Below are 24,435 nucleotides of genomic sequence, written 5' to 3' on the forward strand. Positions count from 1 at the left end.
CAAGCTTTAACTTCCTGACTGATGTCTTGAGATGTTGCTTCAATATATCCACATAATTTTCCTACCTCAAGATGCCATCTATTTTGTGAAGGGCACCAGTCCCTCCTGCAGCAAAGCACTGCCACAACATGATGCTGCCACCCCCGTGCTTCACGGTTCGGATGGTGTTCTTTGCAATTGCAAACCGTAGTCTGGCTTTTTTATGGCGGTTATGGAGCAGTGGCTTCTTCCTTGCTGAGCGGCCTTTCGGGTTATGTCGATATAGGACTCGTTTTACTGTGGATATAGATACTTTTGTACCGGTTTCCTACAGCATCTTCACAAGGTCCTTTGCTGTTGATCTGGGATTGATTTGCACTTTTCGCACCAAAGTACGTTCATCTCTAGAAGACAGAACGCGTCTCCTTCATGAGCGGTATGACGGCTGCTTGGGTCCATGGTGTTTATACTTGCGTACTATTGTTTGTACAGATGAACGTGGTACCTTAAGGCGTTTGGAAATTTATGGATAAACCAGACTTGTGGAGGTCTTTTTCTGAGGTCTTGGCTGATTTCTTTTGATTTCCCATGATGTCAAGCAAAGAGGCATTGAGTTTGAAGGTAAGCCTTGAAATACATCCACAGGTACACGTCCAATTGAGTCAAATGATGTCAATTAGCCTATCATAATCTTCTAAAGCCATGACATAATTTTCTGGAGTTTTCCAAGCTGTTTAAAGGCTCAGTGAACTTGGTGTATGTATACTTCTGACCCACTGAAGTTGTGATAGTGAATTATAAGTGAAATAATCTGTCTGTAGACAATTGTTGGAAAAATTACTTGTGTCATGCACAAAGTAGATGTCCTAACCGACTTGCCAAAACTATAGTTTGTTAACAAGGCATTTGTGGAGTGGCTCCAACCTAAGTGTATGTAAACTTCTGACTTCAACTGTGCACACACACATATATATATATACATACACACACACACACACATATATTATACACACACACGCATATATTTATTTATTAGGGACACAATGGTACAGTGGGCCCACGGTTCGGTATGTATCACGGTTTGTGGGCCATGGTAACAGTACTGTTTCGGTATCTTTATATTTAAGAAAAGTGTGCGCTTGTATGACTCATACAGGGGACGAGTTTGCAACACGTAGCTCTTCATCTCCCAAACCAGTACAGAGTGAACCATCACAGTGAGGTAGCTTCCAGTACATAGTGAACCATCACAGAGGTAGCTTCCACTACATAGTGAACCATCACAGAGGTAGCTTCCACTACATAGTGAACCATCACAGAGGTAGCTTCCAGTACATAGTTAACTATCACAGAGGTAGCTTCCAGTACATAGTGAACCATCACAGAGGTAGCTTCCAGTACATAGTGAACTATCACAGAGGTAGCTTCCAGTACATAGTGAACCATCACAGAGGTAGCTTCCAGTACATAGTGAACTATCACAGAGGTAGCTTCCAGTACATAGTGAACCATCACAGAGGTAGCTTCGAGTTGCTCTGGAGGTCCAACTATCAGTGGAGAGAGCTAGATAGGGTATCTGTGTCAATTCATTTTCAATTTCTCTCCGTTATGTTTCAGAGTTTGGGAATTACTTTGCTGCTGAAATGTGTGCTGGGGGGGACAATGTAACGCTGTGAACTTTTTCATCATGTGACGAAATCCCGAGTCAGTAACCACCGAATAGGGTTGCAAATCTTTGGCTATGAATACTCCCACTGCTTTCATTATTTCTTTGCTTTTCTGAATTTGTTGCAAATTGTTGTTGAAAGGCAGCAGTGAGAGATTGTTGTTTTGGCTAACGAGTGGACTCTCCTTGCTCCAGCTCCACCTGCAAGGGATACGGCCGGGTGACGGCCACGTAAATGACATGTTACACGGAACACAAACCGGCTGCGCGCGCGTGCGCTGTCGTGCATACATTTATTTTGTCCCCCCACACAAAAAGCGATCACGACACGCAGGTTAACATATCAAAACAAACTCTGAAACAATTACATTAATTTGGGGACAAATCGAAAAGCATTAAACATTTATGGCAATTTAGCTAGCTAGCTTGCACTTGTTAGCTAATTTGTCCTATTTAGCTAGCTTGCTGTTGCTAGCTAATTTGTCCTGGGATATAAACATTGAGTTGTTATTTTACCTGAAATGCACAAGGTCCTCTACGCCTTCTATTTTAGCCCTTGGGAACGCAGACGCTCGTTGGCGCGCGCAAGCAGTGTGGGTGCAATAATTGAATAATATAGATTTCAAAATGTATTTTGTATTTTGCAACGCTCGCGCACGCAACGCCAGCGGTGTAGTCAGCCTGTTAGAAGAGTTTCCACTCGAGTAGCCGACAGTGGCAAAGCAATGCATGCAGACTGTACTTTGTTTATGGTCACTGAATCCAAAATGTTCCCACACAGTGGATTTGAAATACGGCGGCGACTCTTCAAAAGTGCTTCTCTCTGTCTCGCTAGCGCTCGCCATTGTCACGTTGGAGCTGAGAGAATATTTGTTTTTAAGTTTCCCCTCTCTTCATGGGGCCCCTTTAGGGAGGTTTCCTACTGAGATGTCATTGCAAATCGTCCATTTTTTGTTTAAGGGGGAGGGGGTTGCGGTCACAGTGGCTGCCACATTCTGAGACCTTGCTGCGGAGTAAAGTTGTTCAGCCCTCAGGAGCCCCTAACAGCCTGGGGCCCCAAGCAGTTGCCTGCCTTGTCTGTTCACAAACTGAGTGTCTGGTTCTGTGGATCTGAATGTACATGTAGCCTGCAGCGCAAAAAGCTAGTTTTGGAAATTATAGGAAAATGACAGACATATAATTCCGCAGTTCACGTGTGCGTATTGAACCGTCGGGGTCGTACCGAACGGTTCGACAACATAGTGTGTACCGTTGCATCCCTAATATATATTTATACGCTCTGGAAAAAATTAAGATAGCACTCCAAAATTATTTGGTTCACTATTTATAGGTATGTGTTTGGGTAAAATTAACATTTTTGCTTTATTCTATAAACTACTGACAACATTTCTCCCAAATAAAAATATTGTCATTTAGAGCATTTATTTGCAATAAATGACAACTGGTCAAAATAACAAAAAAGATGCAGTGTTGTCAGACCTCGGATAATGCAAAGAAAATAAGTTCATATTCATTTTTAAACAACAGAATACTAATGTTTAAACTTAGGAAGAGTTCAGAAATCAATATTTGGTGGAATAACCCTGATTTTCAATCACAGCTTTCATGCATCTTGGCATGCTCTCCACCAGTCTTTCACATTGACTTTATGTCACTCCTGGCGCAAAAATTCAAGCAGCTCGGATTGGTTTGATGGCTTGTGACCATCCATCTTCCTCTTGATCACATTCCAGAGGTTTTCATTGGGGTTCAGGTCAGGAGATTGGGCTGGTCATGACAGGGTCTTGATCTGGTGGTCCTCCATCCACACCTTGATTGGCCTGGCTGTGTGGCATGGAGCATTGTCCTGCTGGAAAATCCAATCCTCAGAGTTGGGGAAATTTGTCAGAGCAGAAAGAAGCAAGCTTTCTTCCAGAACAACCTTGTACGTGGCTTGATTCATGCATCCTTCACAAAGATAAATCTGCCCGATTCCAGCCTTGCTGAAGCACCCCCAGATCATCACCGATCCTCCACCAAATGTCACAGTGGGTGCGAGACACTGTGGCTTGTAGGCCTCGCACCCACTGTGAAATATATCACACACACACACACACACACTTGAAGAATATAACTTGTAAATACCTCATGAGCTTAGTTCAACTGTCACACTCCATGAGAACCCAACATATAAGCTTGTTTTTTTCCAATGTTTGTAAACATTGTAGATGTAAACAAACACTGTATAGCCTCATAACATGGTTAAAACAATAATTTTGATATCATGGATGGTCAGTCCTTGCATCCATAGCTGTCTATTAATCTGAGAGTGGTTACATTTCTACAGGCCCAGTTTTTTACCAAAACAGAGGCGGGGCAACCATTTTGTTATTGTTTCATCTGCATATTATCAAGATATCAAAGTGTCACCAACAAAAAGGTAAACAATAGGCCTGTAGCAAATGCAGCATATGGCATTCATTTTTCACATGTAAATAGCTATTTTCACTAGTGCTCAAAGCATACCATTCCATGAGTGCAGCGTTTATTCTTAAACTCAAATCAGCCCAGCCCAATCAGTCCAGCATGACAACAAAATCATAAACAGTAGGGGTGGCTAATAAATCCTTAGTTTTGAGGTCATGCTCAGGTAAAACAATTTGGCTAATCTATACTTCCATATTTCCATGTCCTATTCTTGAAAATCAAGGGGTATAACATTTATTGTAATGACTGGAATTCTGATAGACTTTGGTTTTTAATGTAAGTAGAAAGTAATAGAAAACGATGGGTTAGAAGAAGCCTACATAACCAACCCACAAAGTACAATTGAACATCCATATATGACCTGCTATGTAAACTTTAACATGGATTTATCCTGCAATAGATGTGGTTCAATTGGTAGCATACATGTTTGTCTTCTTCTATTGACTCTTAAGGGGAAAGCAATCTAAAAGTAAGGGAATGTAATCAGATTACGTTACTGAATTTGGGTAATCCAAAAGTTATGTTACTGATTACAATTTTGGACAAGAAACTAGTACCTGTAACGGATTACATTTGGAAAGTAACCTACCCAACCCTGACTGTCATTACAATTGCATCACAGGATCCTGGTAAAATGAAGGTTGTAATGTGGCTAGCCACTGGCTGGCTCTGAATGCACTGTCAGCATGCAGCCAAAGTTACTAACCACTTTTGGAGCTAACTAGTGCTCTCAATTCATATCCTGATGTCAACAGCAGTTTTATTCATAATATGGGGGGGGGGGGGGATATATGAATATTAACTGGCTTGCTAGCTAGTGTTAGGTGGTCAATAAGACAGAAATATAATTTTGTATATAACAAAAATAATATAACAAAAATATAATTTTGGATTAGAAAAATGACTAACATACTCTGCATTTCACAGTAGCAGTAGATCACAGTAGCAAGTGCACTGTTAAATTAGCCATTTAAAAAATTTGTTTTGGGATGAAAACCCGGCTTTTGGTTTTTGTATCGCTCTCATTGGCTTTTATTCGTTTCAAATGTGAGCTTGTCCGAGGTCTCGGACTCGACGACAGTTGCTATCCATTGCAGTGCTTTTATTGGTTGGCCAAAATTATGGGCCGGGGCTTAGTGAAGGGTCAATTGGGAATCATCAGAATCATCTCTCTACCGGGTGTGAGTTTCCATGATCCGATCTCGACTTGTTTCCTCATTTAGTTTGAGCGGACGATGTTTGGAAAAATGTCATGACAGCTGCTGCCCATGGAAATGTAAAGTGCGCACCTTGCATCGTTTCCATTGATCACTTCTGTGATAGCAAAGCCCATAGAGGTCCCGTTAGCGGCAAGGATGGCCTTATAACATCTCTATGTTGTCCATCTACGGGGCCAGAACCGACGGCTCCAGATAATAAGATTTTTTGTTTTTTGTTGCAATTTGACCCCCTTTTCCTTCCCAATTTTGTGATATCCAACTGGTAGTTATCATCTTGTCTTATCCGCAGCAACTCCCCAATGGGCTCGGGAGAGGCAAAGGTGTGAAACATGACCAGCCAAGCTGCGCTGCTTCTTAACACACTGATCGCTTAACACGGAAGCCAGCCACACCAACATGTCGGAGGGAACACCATTCAACTGACGACCGAGGTCAGCTTGCAGGTGCCTGGCCCGCCACAAGGAGTCGCTAGAGCACGATCAAGTGATCATTCTCCAATGACTTTGCTATGATGCAATATCAATTACATGGTCATCAAAACAATCCAGTCTCATTTCACCTCCATCTCTGCTGCCTGTATGGACTGACTGAGCCAACAGTAACCACAACACTGGCTGTGGTTATTAGCAGCATTACGGACAATCAGGGCCGAAAGGGGGAGGAAATGTGCAGATATGACCAACAAGTAGCTTATGTAATTTCATTTCCCCAGCCTACCACCCCCCCCCCCCCCCCCCCCCCCCCCCCCCCTCTCCAATGTCTTCCCAGGCACAGCTAATCAGACAGTCTATCTGCACACAGTGAAGACTTTCATTCCACGTTCACCCTCCCCTCACTGTCCTCCTCCAGTGGATGCCAACTAGCGGATGGATAGAGGACCAAGGCCAGCAGAACCAGCCAAGCCAAATCTAATAGAGAAGCCTATTTCCTGCTCCCAGCCTGCTTCTGATGGAGCAGCCTGCTTGGTGCTCGCTAGCCAGGCCTGCTCAGGGAGATGGTGGTGATGGACTCAGCCTCAGTCTGAATGTGGTGTGCTACAACTATGACCTAGCTGCCTCACAGACAGACACGCCTCAATGTAGGCCTATTGGGTGATACAGCCTTTGTAGGCATCGCATTGAGCTGTATTATTGTAGTATTGTCTTCTTAAGATCAAGACTATAGGCCTAGTTCAGATAAAGCTATCCTCTCCATGGGTTCTTCAGTTTCAAGACAACAATCTAATTATGTAGGCTCTGTGGCATTTTGCACCTACTGCCACAATCCACTGTCTTTGTCCCGGTCTGTGTTTTTCTAGAGTCAGTAGATATGGAGAAGGAGAGAGACAGAGCGAGAGAGAGAGAGAGAGAAGCAGTGGCTCTACTTACCACGATCATTTCTGAGGGCTCTAAAGTGATACATTCACAGCCTCGTCTGCCCCCCAGCTGCTTGCCAAAGCTGTGGAGAGAGAACACACAGCACAGAGGACACAGGGTGTTAAGCCAAGTGGAAGGCCAAGGCATCTTTATATGGCCAGGGTGGGACCACACACAGTCTAATCTTAGTCATTAGTCACATTTTTGTCATTTGAATAATGATTTAGTCTAGTTATTGTCAAAATGACAAAAACTGTGGGACATTTTAGTCAACTAAATGCCCTTTCATTTTAGTCACATTGCATTTGTCTTGCCTCATTAACAAACATAAAGCACTGACTTCCATGTGCACAAACATACATAGCCTTGTCCTACCAACATATTGTTCTGCACAGCATCCTAGCCTTGTCCTACCAACATATTGTTCTACACAGCATCCTAGCCTTATCCTACCAACATATTGTTCTGCACAGCATCCTAGCCTTGTCCTACCAACATATTGTTCTGCACAGTATCCTAGCCTTATCCTACCAACATATTGTTCTGTACAGTATCCTAGCCTTGTCCTACCAACATATTGTTCTGTACAGTATCCTAGCCTTGTCCTACCAACATATTGTTCTGCACAGCATCCTAGCCGTGTCCTACCAACATATTGTTCTGCACAGCATCCTAGCCTTGTCCTACCAACATATTGTTCTGTACAGCATCCTAGCCTTGTCCTACCAACATATTGTTCTGTACAGCATCCTAGCCTTGTCCTACCAACATATTGTTCTGTACAGTATCCTAGCCGTGTCCTACCAACATATTGTTCTGCACAGTATCCTAGCCTTGTCCTACCAACATATTGTTCTGCACAGCATCCTAGCCTTGTCCTACCAACATATTGTTCTGTACAGCATCCTAGCCTTGTCCTACCAACATATTGTTCTGTACAGCATCCTAGCCTTGTCCTACCAACATATTGTTCTACACAGCATCCTAGCCTTGTCCTACCAACATATTGTTCTGCACAGCATCCTAGCCTTGTCCTACCAACATATTGTTCTGTACAGCATCCTAGCCTTGTCCTACCAACATATTGTTCTGTACAGCATCCTAGCCTTGTCCTACCAACATATTGTTCTGCACAGCATCGTAGCCTTGTCCTACCAACATATTGTTCTACACAGCATCCTAGCCTTGTCCTACCAACATATTGTTCTGCACAGCATCCTAGCCTTGTCCTACCAACATATTGTTCTGTACAGTATCCTAGCCTTGTCCTACCAACATATTGTTCTGCACAGCATCCTAGCCTTGTCCTACCAACATATTGTTCTGTACAGCATCCTAGCCTTGTCCTACCAACATATTGTTCTGCACAGCATCCTAGCCTTGTCCTACCAACATATTGTTCTCCACAGCATCCTAGCCTTGTCCTACCAACATATTGTTCTACACAGCATCGTAGCCTTGTCCTACCAACATATTGTTCTACACAGCATCCTAGCCTTGTCCTACCAACATATTGTTCTGCACAGCATCCTAGCCTTGTCCTACCAACATATTGTTCTACACAGCATCCTAGCCTTGTCCTACCAACATATTGTTCTGCACAGCATCCTAGCCTTGTCCTACCAACATATTGTTCTACACAGCATCCTAGCCTTGTCCTACCAACATATTGTTCTGTACAGCATCCTAGCCTTGTCCTACCAACATATTGTTCTGTACAGCATCCTAGCCTTGTCCTACCAACATATTGTTCTGTACAGCATCCTAGCCTTGTCCTACCAACATATTGTTCTGTACAGCATCCTAGCCTTGTCCTACCAACATATTGTTCTGCACAGTATCCTAGCCTTGTCCTACCAACATATTGTTCTGCACAGTATCCTAGCCTTGTCCTACCAACATATTGTTCTGTACAGTATCCTAGCCTTGTCCTACCAACATATTGTTCTGTACAGTATCCTAGCCTTGTCCTACCAACATATTGTTCTGTACAGTATCCTAGCCGTGTCCTACCAACATATTGTTCTGCACAGCATCCTAGCCTTGTCCTACCAACATATTGTTCTGCACAGCATCCTAGCCTTGTCCTACCAACATATTGTTCTGTACAGCATCCTAGCCTTGTCCTACCAACATATTGTTCTGTACAGCATCCTAGCCTTGTCCTACCAACATATTGTTCTACACAGCATCCTAGCCTTGTCCTACCAACATATTGTTCTGTACAGCATCCTAGCCTTGTCCTACCAACATATTGTTCTGTACAGCATCCTAGCCTTGTCCTACCAACATATTGTTCTGTACAGCATCCTAGCCTTGTCCTACCAACATATTGTTCTACACAGCATCCTAGCCTTGTCCTACCAACATATTGTTCTGCACAGCATCCTAGCCTTGTCCTACCAACATATTGTTCTGTACAGCATCCTAGCCTTGTCCTACCAACATATTGTTCTGTACAGCATCCTAGCCTTGTCCTACCAACATATTGTTCTGCACAGCATCGTAGCCTTGTCCTACCAACATATTGTTCTACACAGCATCCTAGCCTTGTCCTACCAACATATTGTTCTGCACAGCATCCTAGCCTTGTCCTACCAACATATTGTTCTGTACAGTATCCTAGCCTTGTCCTACCAACATATTGTTCTGCACAGCATCCTAGCCTTGTCCTACCAACATATTGTTCTGCACAGTATCCTAGCCTTGTCCTACCAACATATTGTTCTGTACAGCATCCTAGCCTTGTCCTACCAACATATTGTTCTGTACAGTATCCTAGCCTTGTCCTACCAACATATTGTTCTGCACAGCATCCTAGCCTTGTCCTACCAACATATTGTTCTGCACAGCATCCTAGCCTTGTCCTACCAACATATTGTTCTCCACAGCATCCTAGCCTTGTCCTACAAACATATTGTTCTCCACAGCATCCTAGCCTTGTCCTACCAACATATTGTTCTACACAGCATCGTAGCCTTGTCCTACCAACATATTGTTCTACACAGCATCCTAGCCTTGTCCTACCAACATATTGTTCTGCACAGCATCCTAGCCTTGTCCTACCAACATATTGTTCTACACAGCATCCTAGCCTTGTCCTACCAACATATTGTTCTGCACAGTATCCTAGCCTTGTCCTACCAACATATTGTTCTGCACAGCATCCTAGCCTTGTCCTACCAACATATTGTTCTACACAGCATCCTAGCCTTGTCCTACCAACATATTGTTCTGTACAGCATCCTAGCCTTGTCCTACCAACATATTGTTCTGCACAGCATCCTAGCCTTGTCCTACCAACATATTGTTCTGTACAGCATCCTAGCCTTGTCCTACCAACATATTGTTCTGTACAGTATCCTAGCCTTGTCCTACCAACATATTGTTCTGTACAGCATCCTAGCCTTGTCCTACCAACATATTGTTCTGTACAGCATCCTAGCCTTGTCCTACCAACATATTGTTCTGCACAGCATCCTAGCCTTGTCCTACCAACATATTGTTCTGTACAGCATCCTAGCCTTGTCCTACCAACATATTGTTCTGCACAGCATCCTAGCCTTGTCCTACCAACATATTGTTCTGTACAGCATCCTAGTCTTGTCCTACCAACATATTGTTCTGCACAGCATCCTAGCCTTGTCCTACCAACATATTGTTCTACACAGCATCCTAGCCTTGTCCTACCAACATATTGTTCTGCACAGCATCCTAGCCTTGTCCTACCAACATATTGTTCTGCACAGCATCCTAGCCTTGTCCTACCAACATATTGTTCTGCACAGCATCCTAGCCTTGTCCTACCAACATATTGTTCTGCACAGCATCCTAGCCTTGTCCTACCAACATATTGTTCTACACAGCATCCTAGCCTTGTCCTACCAACATATTGTTCTACACAGCATCCTAGCCTTGTCCTACCAACATATTGTTCTGTACAGCATCCTAGCCTTGTCCTACCAACATATTGTTCTGTACAGCATCCTAGCCTTGTCCTACCAACATATTGTTCTGCACAGCATCCTAGCCTTGTCCTACCAACATATTGTTCTGCACAGCATCCTAGCCTTGTCCTACCAACATATTGTTCTGTACAGCATCCTAGCCTTGTCCTACCAACATATTGTTCTGTACAGCATCCTAGCCTTGTCCTACCAACATATTGTTCTGTACAGCATCCTAGCCTTGTCCTACCAACATATTGTTCTGTACAGTATCCTAGCCTTGTCCTACCAACATATTGTTCTGCACAGCATCCTAGCCTTGTCCTACCAACATATTGTTCTGCACAGCATCCTAGCCTTGTCCTACCAACATATTGTTCTACACAGCATCCTAGCCTTGTCCTACCAACATATTGTTCTGCACAGCATCGTAGCCTTGTCCTACCAACATATTGTTCTACACAGCATCCTAGCCTTGTCCTACCAACATATTGTTCTGCACAGCATCCTAGCCTTGTCCTACCAACATATTGTTCTGTACAGCATCCTAGCCTTGTCCTACCAACATATTGTTCTGCACAGCATCCTAGCCTTGTCCTACCAACATATTGTTCTGTACAGCATCCTAGCCTTGTCCTACCAACATATTGTTCTGCACAGCATCCTAGCCTTGTCCTACCAACATATTGTTCTCCACAGCATCCTAGCCTTGTCCTACCAACATATTGTTCTACACAGCATCGTAGCCTTGTCCTACCAACATATTGTTCTACACAGCATCCTAGCCTTGTCCTACCAACATATTGTTCTGCACAGCATCCTAGCCTTGTCCTACCAACATATTGTTCTACACAGCATCCTAGCCTTGTCCTACCAACATATTGTTCTGCACAGCATCCTAGCCTTGTCCTACCAACATATTGTTCTACACAGCATCCTAGCCTTGTCCTACCAACATATTGTTCTGTACAGCATCCTAGCCTTGTCCTACCAACATATTGTTCTGTACAGCATCCTAGCCTTGTCCTACCAACATATTGTTCTGTACAGCATCCTAGCCTTGTCCTACCAACATATTGTTCTGCACAGCATCCTAGCCTTGTCCTACCAACATATTGTTCTGCACAGTATCCTAGCCTTGTCCTACCAACATATTGTTCTGTACAGTATCCTAGCCTTGTCCTACCAACATATTGTTCTGTACAGTATCCTAGCCTTGTCCTACCAACATATTGTTCTGTACAGTATCCTAGCCGTGTCCTACCAACATATTGTTCTGTACAGTATCCTAGCCTTGTCCTACCAACATATTGTTCTGCACAGCATCCTAGCCTTGTCCTACCAACATATTGTTCTGTACAGCATCCTAGCCTTGTCCTACCAACATATTGTTCTGTACAGCATCCTAGCCTTGTCCTACCAACATATTGTTCTACACAGCATCCTAGCCTTGTCCTACCAACATATTGTTCTGTACAGCATCCTAGCCTTGTCCTACCAACATATTGTTCTGTACAGCATCCTAGCCTTGTCCTACCAACATATTGTTCTGTACAGCATCCTAGCCTTGTCCTACCAACATATTGTTCTACACAGCATCCTAGCCTTGTCCTACCAACATATTGTTCTGCACAGCATCCTAGCCTTGTCCTACCAACATATTGTTCTGTACAGCATCCTAGCCTTGTCCTACCAACATATTGTTCTGTACAGCATCCTAGCCTTGTCCTACCAACATATTGTTCTGCACAGCATCGTAGCCTTGTCCTACCAACATATTGTTCTACACAGCATCCTAGCCTTGTCCTACCAACATATTGTTCTGCACAGCATCCTAGCCTTGTCCTACCAACATATTGTTCTGTACAGTATCCTAGCCTTGTCCTACCAACATATTGTTCTGCACAGCATCCTAGCCTTGTCCTACCAACATATTGTTCTGCACAGTATCCTAGCCTTGTCCTACCAACATATTGTTCTGTACAGCATCCTAGCCTTGTCCTACCAACATATTGTTCTGTACAGCATCCTAGCCTTGTCCTACCAACATATTGTTCTGCACAGCATCCTAGCCTTGTCCTACCAACATATTGTTCTGCACAGCATCCTAGCCTTGTCCTACCAACATATTGTTCTCCACAGCATCCTAGCCTTGTCCTACCAACATATTGTTCTCCACAGCATCCTAGCCTTGTCCTACCAACATATTGTTCTACACAGCATCGTAGCCTTGTCCTACCAACATATTGTTCTACACAGCATCCTAGCCTTGTCCTACCAACATATTGTTCTGCACAGCATCCTAGCCTTGTCCTACCAACATATTGTTCTACACAGCATCCTAGCCTTGTCCTACCAACATATTGTTCTGCACAGTATCCTAGCCTTGTCCTACCAACATATTGTTCTGCACAGCATCCTAGCCTTGTCCTACCAACATATTGTTCTACACAGCATCCTAGCCTTGTCCTACCAACATATTGTTCTGTACAGCATCCTAGCCTTGTCCTACCAACATATTGTTCTGCACAGCATCCTAGCCTTGTCCTACCAACATATTGTTCTGTACAGCATCCTAGCCTTGTCCTACCAACATATTGTTCTGTACAGTATCCTAGCCTTGTCCTACCAACATATTGTTCTGTACAGCATCCTAGCCTTGTCCTACCAACATATTGTTCTGTACAGCATCCTAGCCTTGTCCTACCAACATATTGTTCTGCACAGCATCCTAGCCTTGTCCTACCAACATATTGTTCTGTACAGCATCCTAGCCTTGTCCTACCAACATATTGTTCTGCACAGCATCCTAGCCTTGTCCTACCAACATATTGTTCTGTACAGCATCCTAATCTTGTCCTACCAACATATTGTTCTGCACAGCATCCTAGCCTTGTCCTACCAACATATTGTTCTACACAGCATCCTAGCCTTGTCCTACCAACATATTGTTCTGCACAGCATCCTAGCCTTGTCCTACCAACATATTGTTCTGCACAGCATCCTAGCCTTGTCCTACCAACATATTGTTCTGCACAGCATCCTAGCCTTGTCCTACCAACATATTGTTCTACACAGCATCCTAGCCTTGTCCTACCAACATATTGTTCTACACAGCATCCTAGCCTTGTCCTACCAACATATTGTTCTGTACAGCATCCTAGCCTTGTCCTACCAACATATTGTTCTGTACAGCATCCTAGCCTTGTCCTACCAACATATTGTTCTGCACAGCATCCTAGCCTTGTCCTACCAACATATTGTTCTGCACAGCATCCTAGCCTTGTCCTACCAACATATTGTTCTGCACAGCATCCTAGCCTTGTCCTACCAACATATTGTTCTGTACAGCATCCTAGCCTTGTCCTACCAACATATTGTTCTGTACAGCATCCTAGCCTTGTCCTACCAACATATTGTTCTGTACAGTATCCTAGCCTTGTCCTACCAACATATTGTTCTGCACAGCATCCTAGCCTTGTCCTACCAACATATTGTTCTGCACAGCATCCTAGCCTTGTCCTACCAACATATTGTTCTACACAGCATCGTAGCCTTGTCCTACCAACATATTGTTCTACACAGCATCCTAGCCTTGTCCTACCAACATATTGTTCTGCACAGCATCCTAGCCTTGTCCTACCAACATATTGTTCTACACAGCATCCTAGCCTTGTCCTACCAACATATTGTTCTGCACAGTATCCTAGTCTTGTCCTACCAACATATTGTTCTGCACAGCATCCTAGCCTTGTCCTACCAACATATTGTTCTACACAGCATCCTAGCCTTGTCCTACCAACATATTGTTCTGTACAGCATCCTAGCCTTGTCCTACCAACATATTGTTCTGCACAGCATCCTAGCCTTGTCCTACCAACATATTGTTCTGTACAGCATCCTAGCCTTGTCCTACCAACATATTGTTCTGTACAGTATCCTAGCCTTGTCCTACCAACATATTGTTCTGTACAGCATCCTAGCCTTGTCCTACCAACATATTGTTCTGTACAGTATCCTAGCCTTGTCCTACCAACATATTGTTCTGCACAGCATCCTAGCCTTGTCCTACCAACATATTGTTCTGCACAGCATCCTAGCCTTGTCCTACCAACATATTGTTCTGTACAGTATCCTAGCCTTGTCCTACCAACATATTGTTCTGCACAGCATCCTAGCATTGTCCTACCAACATATTGTTCTGCACAGCATCCTAGCCTTGTCCTACCAACATATTGTTCTCCACAGCATCGTAGCCTTGTCCTACCAACATATTGTTCTGCACAGCATCCTAGCCTTGTCCTACCAACATATTGTTCTCCACAGCATCCTAGCCTTGTCCTACCAACGTATTGTTCTGCACAGCATCCTAGCCTTGTCCTACCAACATATTGTTCTGTACAGCATCCTAGCCTTGTCCTACCAACATATTGTTCTGTACAGCATCCTAGCCTTGTCCTACCAACATATTGTTCTGCACAGCATCCTAGTCTTGTCCTACCAACATATTGTTCTGTACAGTATCCTAGCCTTGTCCTACCAACATATTGTTCTGTACAGCATCCTAGCCTTGTCCTACCAACATATTGTTCTGTACAGCATCCTAGCCTTGTCCTACCAACATATTGTTCTGCACAGCATCCTAGCCTTGTCCTACCAACATATTGTTCCGTACAGTATCCTAGCCTTGTCCTACCAACATATTGTTCCGCACAGCATCCTAGCCTTGTCCTACCAACATATTGTTCTGCACAGCATCCTAGCCTTGTCCTACCAACATATTGTTCTGTACAGTATCCTAGCCTTGTCCTACCAACATATTGTTCTGCACAGCATCCTAGCCTTGTCCTACCAACATATTGTTCTACACAGCATCCTAGCCTTGTCCTACCAACATATTGTTCTGTACAGCATCCTAGCCTTGTCCTACCAACATATTGTTCTGCACAGCATCCTAGCCTTGTCCTACCAACATATTGTTCTACACAGCATCCTAGCCTTGTCCTACCAACATATTGTTCTGTACAGCATCCTAGCCTTGTCCTACCAACATATTGTTCTGCACAGCATCCTAGCCTTGTCCTACCAACATATTGTTCTGCACAGCATCCTAGCCTTGTACTACCAACATATTGTTCTGTACAGCATCCTAGCCTTGTCCTACCAACATATTGTTCTGCACAGCATCCTAGCCTTGTCCTACCAACATATTGTTCTACACAGCATCCTAGCCTTGTCCTACCAACATATTGTTCTGTACAGTATCCTAGCCTTGTCCTACCAACATATTGTTCTGTACAGTATCCTAGCCTTGTCCTACCAACATATTGTTCTGTACAGCATCCTAGCCTTGTCCTACCAACATATTGTTCTGTACAGCATCCTAGCCTTGTCCTACCAACATATTGTTCTGTACAGCATCCTAGCCTTGTCCTACCAACATATTGTTCTGTACAGCATCCTAGCCTTGTCCTACCAACATATTGTTCTGCACAGCATCCTAGCCTTGTCCTACCAACATATTGTTCTGCACAGCATCCTAGCCTTGTCCTACCAACATATTGTTCTGTACAGCATCCTAGCCTTGTCCTACCAACATATTGTTCTGTACAGCATCCTAGCCTTGTCCTACCAACATATTGTTCTGTACAGTATCCTAGCCTTGTCCTACCAACATATTGTTCTGCACAGCATCCTAGCCTTGTCCTACCAACATATTGTTCTGTACAGTATCCTAGCCTTGTCCTACCAACATATTGTTCTGTACAGTATCCTAGCCTTGTCCTACCAACATATTGTTCTGCACAGCATCCTAGCCTTGTCCTACCAACATATTGTTCTACACAGCATCCTAGCCTTGTCCTACCAACATATTGTTCTGTACAGCATCCTAGCCTTGTCCTACCAACATATTGTTCTGTACAGCATCCTAGCCTTGTCCTACCAACATATTGTTCTGCACAGCATCCTAGCCTTGTCCTACCAACATATTGTTCTCCACAGCATCGTAGCCTTGTCCTACCAACATATTGTTCTACACAGCATCCTAGCCTTGTCCTACCAACATATTGTTCTGCACAGCATCCTAGCCTTGTCCTACCAACATATTGTTCTGTACAGCATCCTAGCCTTGTCCTACCAACATATTGTTCTGTACAGCATCCTAGCCTTGTCCTACCAACATATTGTTCTGCACAGCATCCTAGCCTTGTCCTACCAACATATTGTTCTACACAGCATCGTAGCCTTGTCCTACCAACATATTGTTCTACACAGCATCCTAGCCTTGTCCTACCAACATATTGTTCTGCACAGCATCCTAGCCTTGTCCTACCAACATATTGTTCTACACAGCATCCTAGCCTTGTCCTACCAACATATTGTTCTGCACAGTATCCTAGCCTTGTCCTACCAACATATTGTTCTGCACAGCATCCTAGCCTTGTCCTACCAACATATTGTTCTACACAGCATCCTAGCCTTGTCCTACCAACATATTGTTCTGTACAGCATCCTAGCCTTGTCCTACCAACATATTGTTCTGCACAGCATCCTAGCCTTGTCCTACCAACATATTGTTCTGTACAGCATCCTAGCCTTGTCCTACCAACATATTGTTCTGTACAGTATCCTAGCCTTGTCCTACCAACATATTGTTCTGTACAGCATCCTAGCCTTGTCCTACCAACATATTGTTCTGTACAGTATCCTAGCCTTGTCCTACCAACATATTGTTCTGCACAGCATCCTAGCCTTGTCCTACCAACATATTGTTCTGCACAGCATCCTAGCCTTGTCCTACCAACATATTGTTCTGTACAGTATCCTAGCCTTGTCCTACCAACATATTGTTCTGCACAGCATCCTAGCATTGTCCTACCAACATATTGTTCTGCACAGCATCCTAGCCTTGTCCTACCAACATATTGTTCTCCACAGCATCGTAGCCTTGTCCTACCAACATATTGTTCTGCACAGCATCCTAGCCTTGTCCTACCAACATATTGTTCTCCACAGCATCCTAGCCTTGTCCTACCAACATATTGTTCTGCACAGCATCCTAGCCTTGTCCTACCAACATATTGTTCTGTACAGCATCCTAGCCTTGTCCTACCAACATATTGTTCTGTACAGCATCCTAGCCTTGTCCTACCAACATATTGTTCTGCACAGCATCCTAGTCTTGTCCTACCAACATATTGTTCTGTACAGTATCCTAGCCTTGTCCTACCAACATATTGTTCTGTACAGCATCCTAGCCTTGTCCTACCAACATATTGTTCTGTACAGCATCCTAGCCTTGTCCTACCAACATATTGTTCTGCACAGCATCCTAGCCTTGTCCTACCAACATATTGTTCTGTACAGTATCCTAGCGTTGTCCTACCAACATATTGTTCCGCACAGCATCCTAGCCTTGTCCTACCAACATATTGTTCTGCACAGCATCCTAGCCTTGTCCTACCAACATATTGTTCTGTACAGAATCCTAGCCATGTCCTACCAACATATTGTTCTGCACAGCATCCTAGCCTTGTCCTACCAACATATTGTTCTAGACAGCATCCTAGCCTTGTCCTACCAACATATTGTTCTGTACAGCATCCTAGCCTTGTCCTACCAACATATTGTTCTGCACAGCATCCTAGCCTTGTCCTACCAACATATTGTTCTACACAGCATCCTAGCCTTGTCCTACCAACATATTGTTCTGTACAGCATCCTAGCCTTGTCCTACCAACATATTGTTCTGCACAGCATCCTAGCCTTGTCCTACCAACATATTGTTCTGCACAGCATCCTAGCCTTGTCCTACCAACATATTGTTCTGTACAGCATCCTAGCCTTGTCCTACCAACATATTGTTCTGCACAGCATCCTAGCCTTGTCCTACCAACATATTGTTCTACACAGCATCCTAGCCTTGTCCTACCAACATATTGTTCTGTACAGTATCCTAGCCTTGTCCTACCAACATATTGTTCTGTACAGTATCCTAGCCTTGTCCTACCAACATATTGTTCTGTACAGCATCCTAGCCTTGTCCTACCAACATATTGTTCTGTACAGCATCCTAGCCTTGTCCTACCAACATATTGTTCTGTACAGCATCCTAGCCTTGTCCTACCAACATATTGTTCTGTACAGCATCCTAGCCTTGTCCTACCAACATATTGTTCTGCACAGCATCCTAGCCTTGTCCTACCAACATATTGTTCTGCACAGCATCCTAGCCTTGTCCTACCAACATATTGTTCTGTACAGCATCCTAGCCTTGTCCTACCAACATATTGTTCTGTACAGCATCCTAGCCTTGTCCTACCAACATATTGTTCTGTACAGTATCCTAGCCTTGTCCTACCAACATATTGTTCTGTACAGTATCCTAGCCTTGTCCTACCAACATATTGTTCTGCACAGCATCCTAGCCTTGTCCTACCAACATATTGTTCTACACAGCATCCTAGCCTTGTCCTACCAACATATTGTTCTGTACAGCATCCTAGCCTTGTCCTACCAACATATTGTTCTGTACAGCATCCTAGCCTTGTCCTACCAACATATTGTTCTGCACAGCATCCTAGCCTTGTCCTACCAACATATTGTTCTCCACAGCATCGTAGCCTTGTCCTACCAACATATTGTTCTACACAGCATCCTAGCCTTGTCCTACCAACATATTGTTCTGCACAGCATCCTAGCCTTGTCCTACCAACATATTGTTCTGTACAGCATCCTAGCCTTGTCCTACCAACATATTGTTCTGTACAGCATCCTAGCCTTGTCCTACCAACATATTGTTCTGTACAGCATCCTAGCCTTGTCCTACCAACATATTGTTCTGTACAGCATCCTAGCCTTGTCCTACCAACATATTGTTCTGCACAGTATCCTAGCCTTGTCCTACCAACATATTGTTCTGCACAGTATCCTAGCCTTGTCCTACCAACATATTGTTCTGTACAGTATCCTAGCCTTGTCCTACCAACATATTGTTCTGCACAGCATCCTAGCCTTGTCCTACCAACATATTGTTCTGCACAGCATCCTAGCCTTGTCCTACCAACATATTGTTCTGTACAGCATCCAATTTCTTTCCAACAGCAGAAATATGACAAGAATCACTTGAGCATGTAAATTCCTAATTCAGCCTACATAAATATTGCACATTACATACAAAACAAACACACACACAAGCCGAGAGAGAGAGACAGAAAAAGAAAGAAAGGCCGAGAGAAACACAGTGACAGAGATGGTGGCGCAAAGTATTATTTGTTGCACCTCCATCACTCAGTCAAGTCATTGTTATTAACGTTCCACAGACGCCGCAACCACATTAAGGTCCACAATTAGAACGTGGGCTAATGGCTGTTTCGCCCAGTGAGTCACTAAACCTCAAGTCCAAATCGAGTCCCAAGTCCCCTGTGCTCGAGTCCAAGTTCGAGTCATGAGTCCCTATGTCTTAAGTCAGAGTCCCAGTGCTCAAGTACTGAAGTCTAAGTCACTGGGTCCACATTAACTCTAAATAAATGTATTTAACCAGTCAGATAAAGCATAGTGGCAAGAATTATGTAGTCAAATTGCTTGCTATCCCTTTCTCTCTGTGCCGCCAAAATGTTTGCATATAGGTTACTGGTAATCTTACCAGAGGTACGTTCAGTTGGAAAAACATTCTCGATCGTTGCAGATAGAAATTCTATGAATAGAACCAACGTTATTCCTTAAACACGTCAGGCATGTTTGTTCTACATAGCATATTCCTATCTGAAAATTCCAAAACGTTGCATCATGCTCAATGCTCCCAAAGTTGTTAGCTATATCTAGCTAATGAGGTAACATGACCTAACAAGGTATAGCCAAAAAAAAGGTTAACGGTTAAAAAAAAAATGGTTAACGGTTGAGCAAGAATACAAATTGAACAAAATACAACCTACTTTTCTATAGCCTACTCAAGGGAGAGAAAAACATTGCTAGACTGTTGTTTTACTATTAAATTCAATCTGTGCTGTTAATATTAATTGTGGTCATCACAGAAAAGCTCTCAAATCTCTCCAAAAACTATTATGGAGTCCACTTAGTAGTCAGATTTTAGTCACAGAGATCATTTTAGCTAACTGAAATTAAAAATAACTTTTGTTTAGTCAGTGATCATCTCATCAATTGCCACAGAAAAATAGGTGTTTGACAAATATTTGAGTCACTATTTTTGTTGGCGAAATTAACACTGCTGTTCAACACTGAATACACTTTTACATTGCAAATTAGAGACACTGCATTTAGTGTCAATTTCAATGCATTGTAGTCAGTACTGATGTCTGTATCTAATGATGCAAAGATCGACCAGCTCACATTGAAGCGATAACGATAGTTAGGCCTATTTATTTCTAACAGTGACAATATAAAATCAACAATCATTCTCCACTAATGCAGCTCACAGATTACTGCACATAGCCCATCTATAATTTAGCCCAAACTACCTCTTCCCCTACTGTATTTATTTATTTATTTTGCACCCCATTATTTCTATTTCTACTTTGCACATTCTTCCACTGCAAATCTACCATTCCAGTGTTTTACTTGCTATATTGTATTTACTTCGCCACCATGGCCGTTTTTTGCCTTTACCTCCCTCATCTCACCTCATTTCCTCACATTGTATATAGACTTATTTTTCTACTGTATTATTGACTGTATGTTTGTTTTACTCCATGTGTAACTCTGTGTTGTTGTATGTGTCAAACTGCTTTGCTTTATCTTGGCCAGGTCGCAATTGTAAATGAGAACTTGTTTTCAACTTGCCTACCTGGTTAAATAAAAGGTGGGGGGAAAAAATGTAAAGAAATTGAGGTGAACTGGTATTGGTAATTTAGTAGCAGGTTAAAGTTGATGCTTGTTAACAAAATAAAGGATTGGTAGGAGGTTCACACAGCGAGTCAACTGTCTATTGAGGATTGAATCGACCTGCTCCCCTCCTCTGGACAATAAGGTCATGTTTGACTGGGATCACAAGGGAGCTTATTGATCTCGACACAGCACTGGTCTGTATCCCAAATGGCACCCTATTCACTATATAGTGCACCACTTTTGATCAGGGCCCATAGGATCTGTTCAAAGCAGCACCCTAAGTAGGGAATTGGGTGACATTTGGGACGAAACACAGGGCTCAGCCTTTTCACTGGTTCCACCATAGAACAGAACAGGCTGGCTCAGATGGCTTTCACACTTCTCCCTTCAGACCAATCACATGGTGTAGTGGTATCACGTTAGTCAGCCCAATGACTTTCCCACAGACCTGGTTCCCCATTCACATGAATGGAGCTGTTCAGCTGTACAATGATTTTCTTACGAGATAGCAAAATAGTCAAACTACAATGAACTAAAATAAAAGCAACATGTAAAGTGTTGATCCTATGTTTCATGAGCTGAAACAAAAGATCCCAGAAATGTTCCATATGCACAAAAAGCTTATTTCTCTGAAATTGTGAGAACCATTTTGTTTACTATCTTTGTTAGTTAGCATTTCTCCTTGGCCAAGATAATCCATCCACCTGACAGGAAGCTGATTAAACAGCATGATCATTACACAGGTGCACCTTGTGCTGGGGACAGTAAAAGGCCACTAAAATATGCCGTTGTGTCACACAATGCCAAGTTTTGATTGAGCATGCAATTGGCTTGCTCACCTCAGGAATGTCCACCAGAACTGTTGCCACAGAATTTAATGTTAATTTCTCGACCATAAGCGGCCTCCAACGATCGTTTTAGAGCATTTGGAAGTATGTAAAACCAGCCTCACAACCGCAGACCACGTGTAAACACGCCAGCCCAGGACCTCCAAATCCGGCTTCTTCACCCGGACAGCTGATGAAACTGGGTTTGAACAAACAAAGAATTTCTGCACAAACTGTCAGAAACTGTCTCAGGGAAGCTCATTTGCATGCTCGGCATCTTCAACAGGGTCTTGACCGGACTGCAGTTTGGCATTGTAACCGACTTCAGTGAGCAAATGCCCACCTTCGATGGCCACTGGCACGCTGGAGAAGTGTTCTCTTCACGGATGAATCCCGGTTTCAACTGTACAGGGTACATGGCGTCGTAGAGGTGAGCGGTTTGCTGATGTCAACATTTTGAACAGAGTGCCCCATGGTGGCGGTGGGTTATGGTATGAGCAGGCATAGGCTATGGAAAACGAACAGCGACTTTACAACGTGGCACCGTCATAGAATGCCACCTTTCCAACAAGTCACTTCGTCAAATTTCTGCCCTGCTAGAGCTGCCCATCAACTGTAAGTGCTGTTATTGAGAAGTGAAAACCAGGAGCAACAATGGCTCAGTCGCGAAGTGGTAGGCCACACAAGCTCACAGAACGGGACTGCCGAGTGCTGAAGCGCGTAGCACATATAAATAGTCTGTGCTCATTTGCAACACTCACTACCAAGGTACAAACCAACTCTGGAAGCAACGTAAGCACAAGAACAATTCGTCAGGCGCTTCATGAAATGGGTTTCAATGGCCGAGCAGGCGCACACAAGCCCAAGACCACCATGCGCAATGCCAAGCGTCGGCTTGAGTGGTGTAAAGCTCGCCACCATTGGACTCTGGAGCAGTGGAAACGCGTTCACCTTCTGGCAGTCCGACGGACAAATCTGGGTTTGGCGGATGCCATGAGAACAATACCTGCTCCATTGCATAGTGCCAACTGTACAGTTTGGTGTTGGAGGAATAATGGTCTGGGGCTGATTTTCATGGTTCAAGCTAGGGCCCTTAGTTTCAGTGAAGGGAAATCTTAACGGTACAGTATAGTGACATTCTAGAAGATTCTGTGCGTCCAACTGTGGCAACAGTTTGGGAAAGGCCCTTTCCCATTTCAGCATAACAACGCCCCTGTGCACAAAGCGAGGTCCATACAGAAATGGTTTGTCGACATTGGTGTGGAAGAACTTGACTGGCCTGCACAGAGCCCTGACCTCAACCCTATTAACTCCTTTGGGGTGAATTGTAACGCTGACTGTGAGCCAGGCCTAATTGCCCAACATCAGTGCCCAACCTCACTAATGCTCGTGGCTGAATGGAAGCACGATCCTGCAGCAAATGTTCCAACATCTAGTGGAAAGCCTTCCCAGAAGAGTGGAGGCTTTTATAGCAGCAAAAGGGGGGTCCAACTTCATATTAATGCCCATGATTTTGGAAGATGTTCGACAAGCAGGTGTCCAAATACTTTTGGTCATGTAGTGAATCTGTGACCAGCAGATGCATATCTGCATTCCCAGTGAAATCTATAGATTAGCTCGGGCCTAATGCATTTATTTCAATTGACAGATTTCCTTACATGAACTCTAATTCAGTCAAATCTTTGAAGTTGTTGCGTTTATTTTTGTTCAGTTTAATTCAACCCAATGAGGAGATGAGGGATCCCTTTGCTTCAGCTTTCCATCTAATAATAGAATCGTCTTCACACATTTTTATATTTTGTCATTTAATTTCTTCATCTTCACGGCGTTGTCACATCTCAATCAATAGCACAATCCATCTAAAATCAGAGAGGATGCAGAATGCTCCAAAAATACCCGTGCTCCAATTAACAGTGAGAAAGTGAGAGATTCAGTGCTTTCAATTATGAGATGTGGTGAGCAGGGAGAGGGCCCAAATCTGTAACTCCTATTCTTCTAACTTGCGTCCCAAATGGTACCTTATTCCCTTTATACTGCACTGCTTTTCACCTGGGCCCATAGCGTACCCTATTCCCATTGGGCTCTAGTCAAAAGTAGTACACTATATATGAAATAGGGTACCATTTGGGA

At 43.5% G+C, this 24,435-nt stretch overlaps 1 protein-coding gene across 11 annotated transcripts in view; it reads right to left on the reverse strand.

Annotated features, from left to right (window-relative positions):
• The window catches only part of LOC129868197 (rap guanine nucleotide exchange factor 6-like), a 195,929-nt gene that overhangs the window by 127,560 nt on the left and 43,934 nt on the right, over positions 1-24,435 (reverse strand). For all 11 annotated transcript variants that reach the window (XM_055941951.1, XM_055941946.1, XM_055941948.1 and 8 more), the window contains one exon: positions 6,699-6,768. In XM_055941951.1, coding sequence (XP_055797926.1) covers positions 6,699-6,768 — 70 coding nt within the window. The remainder of the gene's footprint in view (positions 1-6,698; positions 6,769-24,435) is intronic.

This window comes from Salvelinus fontinalis, chromosome 13 (genome assembly GCF_029448725.1).
Source record: "Salvelinus fontinalis isolate EN_2023a chromosome 13, ASM2944872v1, whole genome shotgun sequence".
In the NCBI taxonomy this organism is placed as follows: Eukaryota; Metazoa; Chordata; class Actinopteri; order Salmoniformes; family Salmonidae; genus Salvelinus; species Salvelinus fontinalis.